Source organism: Watersipora subatra, unplaced genomic scaffold (genome assembly GCF_963576615.1).
Source record: "Watersipora subatra unplaced genomic scaffold, tzWatSuba1.1 SCAFFOLD_26, whole genome shotgun sequence".
Lineage (NCBI taxonomy): Eukaryota > Metazoa > Bryozoa > Gymnolaemata > Cheilostomatida > Watersiporidae > Watersipora > Watersipora subatra.
Genome location: NW_027045215.1, coordinates 572,755 through 579,447, shown reverse-complemented (window position 1 = coordinate 579,447; position 6,693 = coordinate 572,755). Strand labels below are relative to the sequence as shown.

Genomic DNA, 6,693 nt, shown 5'->3' with positions numbered 1-6,693 from the left:
ACTCAGTGGAAAAACCAAAAACATGACACAGAGGCGTGTAACCAATGTTATTGAACTGAGATGAGGATCACTGCTGGGAAAAACTGATAAAGACCGAGGGCTACGCACAAAGCAACCAATAAATGGCAGATTATTAGGACGGATTCGGCATGAATTTTTAAGCTAGGGTCTGGCTTCACCTGACGGCTAATATGTGTCAGGGTTTAAAACGATATATGACCAATCAGCAAATATGAAAACCTAGAGCAATTGCTATGCTGCCGGAAATATCAAGTATGGGATTTGTCCAACCATCACAGCTGATGCGATGTGAATGTATGGGACATCAATTGAATTGGGAATTCTCTGGCCATTGTAATGAAGAGCTTAGGAATGAAAACATAAAATTACAACTAAATAATGGATATTATTTATCAACACCACTTAATATAAAAGAGAGTAACTGGCTACAACAAATACTAACAGGTATTCAACGAAGTCAGCAACTCTACAGAGTGTCAAGCACAAGGAGAGGGATATCAACAATATAACAGGAGGCAGCCAGAATTAGGACTGTTGAAACATTGTAGCAGTCAGCATACACCAGATCAGCAACAAATAACATCTGTCAATTTATTTTAGCTTCAATTATATTAAGTTTATATGTTTTTCTGCCCTGTACTTCAGTCTCTTACAGCTAGGAGCCTTAACTGTCAAAAAAAGACTCTCTTTGGCATGTTCTCCATCTGGTGTTGACGCAATTTCTATGATTGATTTCTTCCAATTCTGAAGTTCATAATTTTCAATTGACATTTTCTAATTATCGAATCTTTTAATGTCCTTTGGCGTCTTGCTGCTTGTACGTATTATATGCTTATCCTGTGGTCTGGCTACATTCCCTATCGGTATCTTGTTTTCACAGTATTTCCATACAACAACCTTCTCTAGTACTTGAACCAGTAATGATCAATTCAGTTCCCACAAGCTAAGCAAAAGTGTGTAAACTGAATAATATAGTCAAAATAGATTAAAATGACAAAGCACATTCAACACTGATGTCGTGTGTGGATTTGTGTTAGTTTTTAGTTATACATAACGTAAATTCTCCATATCCACCCATGGGTTTTTAAGCAAGAGTTGCATAAATCAGTTATGTAGGCTAAGTGTTTTTTATTTGAGCTTTGTAGATACATGGTTACTCTACAGTCAATGTGATGGAAATAAATACATAGTCGCAGATTACCTGCTTTTTCCTGTACTATGGTGGTACTTTTCGGTTGTAAACAACAATTGCAAACGAAATGCGCGCTTCAGCGACCAATCCATTGGTCATGACCCTAGCATTAAGCTATTCTAGGCGTAAGGTGCCGGTGCGTATATCGATATATCATTGATATTCGTACGTTATTGGCTAATAGCCTATAAGCTGCCACGATTACTTATGTTTACGGTGAAAATAACTACATGTATGGACGATTGTTTGCATGAGTGTAAGGATATTACGCTATGCGTTAAAGTCTATCAAAACAATTATTTATTGGAAGGGGTCAGGTATAATTGCAGTGGCTCAAAACCTGGTCAGTTTCTGGGTCGTTTTGTAGGGGCGGAGCTTAATCCGGAAATACAAAAGCTTTAAAGTTAGTCGAACCACTGCAAACGTTTAGTTGTTGATAAATCGAGTAGTTATCTATTCGTTTAACAAAATATCACGTAAGCATCTTTTCCAAGCAAATTTTTAATTACAAATATGAGTTCTTTTAGCAAAATAACATAGAGTATTTACATAGCTGTTTATCGTAGTTTTTTCTTGTTAAGAATAAATGGTAACACGCTCACAAAACGGAAAAAATCTTCTCAAAAATACACCATTAGTTATTCTGTATTCGTTTATATTTGAAAAATAGTTATATATTTTTTTAATATGAATACACTTTTGTAAAGCGGTATTACATAAAATATTGAAAAGTTACGATTATGTTCTGAACAAAGAAAATGCATATTAAAACGGTTGTCCACTTTGTTACCATTCTGAGAGCCTAAAATGATTTTATTTTAATTCACTGTAAATATTAGTATTAGCATCTCGTTAGGCATTGATTGTAAAAATGAAGGCAACAGAAGACATCAGTTTTTTATCTTTACTGTATTTGCTGCAAGCACACACTTTTTTAACAACTAACTTTATATTACTACCAAGTCTCAACTGTAGGACATTTTGAAGCAACGACAGTATGTAGCTACCTAAGGAACAACCATTTAATTGTGTATCTCAAATTTTATTTGAACTTGTTACTACAATGGTGCGCTGTCAGTAGCACCGCCAGGCCTAGGCTGTATCTCATCTGTTTGGTTCACAAAAAGTGTAGGAGAGGAGGCAAGGTAAAGCAAGTTTTTGTAGTCTTCTGCAATGCAGGGCAGTTATATTTTTGGACTAGACAGCCTGCCTGTGATCAGTAGTCCTCAGTAGTCAGAGTCGCTTTCTGCTTGCAATTTGTCTTAAAAAATTAATTGAAATGCACTGCATATTCATATTGCTTCAAGACCTCAGTGGGTCATCATGTATTCATAACTGACTTTTTGTATTCATCATTTCATCTTCTATATAGACCTACCTACAGGCCTCCCGTGCCTGTAGTCGGCAATCATGTCGGTAGGTTATCGAAGCCTCGATAGCTGAATGACATGATCGCTGACGACAGTCAACTTCTACGAGGAGCCTGAGGGCCTACCAAATATATATTTTTAATTGCAGTGCATTTAAGCATTATGCCGCTCCTTCTTGCCTCATTGTTAGACGAGTCTGAGCAAGCTATCAAAGCCCATGAAATCGAATATGGCAACAAGTTTTACACAAACCATGAGGACGGCATATTCAACAAGCATGAAAGACTTTTTGAAGGTAATCTCATATCCTTAAAGCACTTTTTCTTCACTGCCTAATTTGTGATCTTGCGTTAAAAATGAACATTTTATACCTCGGATATTTTAGTGTAATATTGATGTTGAAGTGTAACCTTGATTGTAAAATGTAGGCCTATGCTTGGTTGTTGTGCAATAGAAGTACATGTCAATAGTAGCTTATATGTTTTTATGCTGCAGTTTGATGGAGCCCTTTTTGGTTTATTTTTGTACCATGTGATCTATGACGTCACAGGCCCTACTTGAAGCAGAGTTGACACAATTTTCATCAGTTCACTAGCAACTCACACTGGATACACACCATCTAAGTCTTAGCAATAAAGGATTACTCTCTATAGACACTCAACTTTTAAGCTTAATTTGACGAAGTGGATATTCGGGTATATACAGACATGCAGTGGATTACGATCAAGCTTATAGTGCAGCCTTGATTAGAAGATATACATGGACTTCAGTGTACAAGCATTGGCATGCAATTGAGATGACATTAAAAATCATTGTATATATTAATAACTACAATCAAGCAAGCAATAAATGTATCAAGCATCATATACATGCAGCAGTTAGTTCCCAATTGAGTGTTAGCAATCAAGTAAGGCTAAAAACCTACGACGTCTTCAGCTAATGAATCTAAAAAATCTGTACCATGTTTCTTAATTTTAAAATTTTATCTGCTTTAATTTAGCAAGGTGAAGATATTTGGAGAGGTAAGAACGTCATCCATGACAGTCAAAGCTATTTATGTATGTATGGCGAAGAAAAAGAGTATGGCGAAGAAAAAGAGTATGGCTGCATGTACGGCCCTGAAAGACAGCAAACCCAGAAGGAAAAGTACAAAGAACAGCGGAGGGTAAGTTACCGGTACACCAAGAATATTTTACTCAGCCTATTATAAGGGATATTTTTGGACAGCAAAACTCGGTCATTGTATGTCCAATATATTTAGACAGGGCTATCCTTCCATGTCTTTGCAAATGCACAGATAGTATAGTATGGATTTTACATAGAGATGATGAATAATATTTATTACTTTTATGGATTTTAAATTGTTTTATTTCTGAAATAGCTATCTTGTAACAAAAGCATGCGTGCACATTTATATTCTTGTAAGCCAAAATCAGAGAATGCAGTAAATCTAAGTCTACACTACTGTGAGGGTTGCGACATGTCTAAGCTGTATTCGATACTTTGCTTTCGGTCTCACAGTACATCAAAGTTCAAAAACATTTTCTCTTCTTTTATTCATCTACACTCTCATAGAAATTTGGTAGAATTGCAAAGAAACACAGACTTGATTGGAATGCTCAGATACCATATCCTTGACCCAATAGCCAGTGAAGTTTACGGCAATCTGTCTCATTTTTCTTGAGAATTTCTCATCGTGAGGCCTCACACATGCGCCAGATAGTATTATATCGCAGTTCACACCTTTGGTTAAACTTGGACGTAATATTTTATTTTACATTGAATATTTCACACCTAAAATTTGCAAAAACAATCATTAAAAGCAAGATAGAATGAAAGCTTATTTTGGAGCTCTGGCAACAAGGCCTTTGTTTGGACTCTTTTGCCAATTTAAATTTAGTTAGATTGTGCCCACAAATATAAATATGCTATACATGTGCATAAATTCATATATGTTGTCACATGGTGTCGATATACATAATTTACGTATTGTTTATATTTTTAGTCACAGAATCCAACAAAGAGACCGCATCCTCAAGACAATACATCTGATAGTAACACGGAGGTACTCACTCACATAACCAGCGATAAAATTTTAGGCAAATCGTGCAATATTAATTATGGTTAAATGTGGAATTTCATTGGTAGGCGAATCTTCAAGCCATTTATAGCCCTAGATTAGTAGCTAGAAAAACGTGAAGTTATAGTAGGATAATGCAGAAGAACCCCTTGTGTAGGCAGGATTAGGTTTCAGAAACAAATTATTTGCTGCCAACTGCGATATTTGTTAAGTTGCCTGTTCACACCCAGCCAAACGTTCGATGCCTCGAGCATTCTGATTTATAGCTCAAGATAAGGAGGAAACGCAGTGCTTGCTCAGGATGGGTAGGAGTAAGAGCAGAGGCTATGTGAGCTTCCATAGATGCGGGGAGCATCTACGAAACGCCACAAACGACAGCATTATAGATGTAACTGAGACACCTGATGTTACTTTCATACCTAACAGTCCGGTGAGTGGTAATATTCAGTAACTCAGTTTTAAAATTAGAACCCTGTTGCATGATGCTTTTGTGTCACTTTAGTGTAAGTGCTCAGTGTCTGAATTGGAGAAAGTTGTGCAGCGATGCTCCCAAGTCTTTGATTCCAGATTTGTAAAGCATATCAAATCGCTGGCATGCGTTTTGCTCCAAATCAAATCACTTAGAAGGGTGACTGCTCAGCTTTCAAATAAAATGAAATTAAAACCATCATCCACTATGTAATTGATGGTTTTAATTTGATTTAATTTACAAACTGGGTAATCCATTTTTATGGTGCTTTAATGCCAATCTCATGATTGGTGATTTGATGTAATGTGCAAATCTCTAATCAGGATTTGGGAGCATCTCTGGAGTTGTTATCAACTCTTTGAGAGATTGATAACAAGGTGCCACAACACCATCCGATTCATAGACTGAGTACTTGGACTAATTTCGCTGTTGTCTTGTACAAGTCAACTCTATGGGCTAAGTCAGTTGAGCAATGTAGGATTGGAGAAGATATATGAAGTCAGGAAATAATTGTGAAATAAAACTACTGTAAAAACAGTAATAAAGTCAGGAACTAGCAAAAGCAGATTTGTCCGGTTCTTTGAGATCGCCAAATTACCTTCCAGCTAATCACAATGTCCAATGTAACTTTCCAATCTACTTCATTAAATTAACAAATAGTATTCTTGTCAAAGTCAAAAATTGTCGCAAATAATGCCACTTGAATACTGCATTCACAGTACTTTACAAGTTCAAGGAGATGTAAATACACATGCTATGATTGTTTTTATTTTAGATCAAGGATCTCCAAGAGGAGTTTGCAGGGAGTAAGAAATGGCAGAGCAAAAATGCTTCCTGACGCTTTCTAATACAAGCAATATCTAGATAGGCATAGAGCAAGGTTGTTCCCCATAGCTGTGGGTGAACTGGCAATGAAGGGAAGTCACGCCAGATGGCATCTGGCGTGCCCTCTACCTCATTGCCAATTCATCTGCAGCTATAGAGAACAAACTTGTTCTAGATAGGAATACTTTTATATGCAAAATCTCGAACTGTTTCAGCTTGTACTGTGCTCAATTTTGAGTGAATATATTGATCAAATTAAAACATACCTACATACATAAAACATTCAGGATTTTCAACACTGATTTTTTTTTACATAAACCATACTTATATTCACTTATTTTCACATATCTACATGTAGTATATGTAGCCCTTTTCTACTCTGTTATTCTGTTCTCATTTGTGCTTGTTAAAGGCCTTTTATGGCTTTGGTGCTGATGTGGTAGTAATTAAGTTATGTGCAACATTTTCTTTTTATATCAAATAAAGTAAAATTATTAAACTTTACGATTTATCATGATAGATTCGTCCGATAACTAAAACAACCTACTTCCCATCATTGTTCCAGTGGTCCATCACCATACATTTTGTCATTGCGCATCGACTTTTCAAACAATGTATGTTGTACAACATCAGCAATGCCAATAGACATACATCATGCTGAAGGTTTTGTGTGTGCTGCCCTCTGATTTTCCAGAATTGGCTACATTGTGCTTGTGGAGGTAACGGGAAAGCTGCT

General features: G+C 36.3%; 1 protein-coding gene across 2 annotated transcripts; it reads left to right on the top strand.

Annotated features, from left to right (window-relative positions):
- The first annotated feature begins 1,615 nt into the window (after positions 1–1,615).
- On the top strand, positions 1,616–6,461 carry LOC137409983 (uncharacterized). Of its 2 annotated transcripts, none has more exons than XM_068095607.1 (6): positions 1,616–1,689; positions 2,732–2,878; positions 3,584–3,748; positions 4,589–4,648; positions 4,930–5,093; positions 5,908–6,461. In XM_068095607.1, exons 2-5 carry the CDS (start codon positions 2,801–2,803, stop codon positions 4,993–4,995), a joined length of 369 nt encoding a protein of 122 aa, XP_067951708.1. In that variant the 5' UTR covers positions 1,616–1,689; positions 2,732–2,800; the 3' UTR covers positions 4,996–5,093; positions 5,908–6,461. The 2 variants fall into 2 exon arrangements, with proteins under 2 accessions (XP_067951708.1, XP_067951709.1); XM_068095608.1 differs by having other exon boundaries at positions 1,634–1,689; positions 2,774–2,878.
- Positions 6,462–6,693: the final 232 nt, after the last annotated feature.

Bases quoted from the DNA above. Each gene is read 5' to 3' on its own strand.
- LOC137409983 (XM_068095607.1), top strand. From the start codon at position 2,801: ATGAAATCGAATATGGCAACAAGTTTTACACAAACCATGAGGACGGCA. The intron at 2,879-3,583 runs GTAATCTCATAT...GCTTTAATTTAG, and splicing joins GCATGAAAGACTTTTTGAAG to CAAGGTGAAGATATTTGGAG. The intron at 3,749-4,588 runs GTAAGTTACCGG...TTATATTTTTAG, and splicing joins AGTACAAAGAACAGCGGAGG to TCACAGAATCCAACAAAGAG.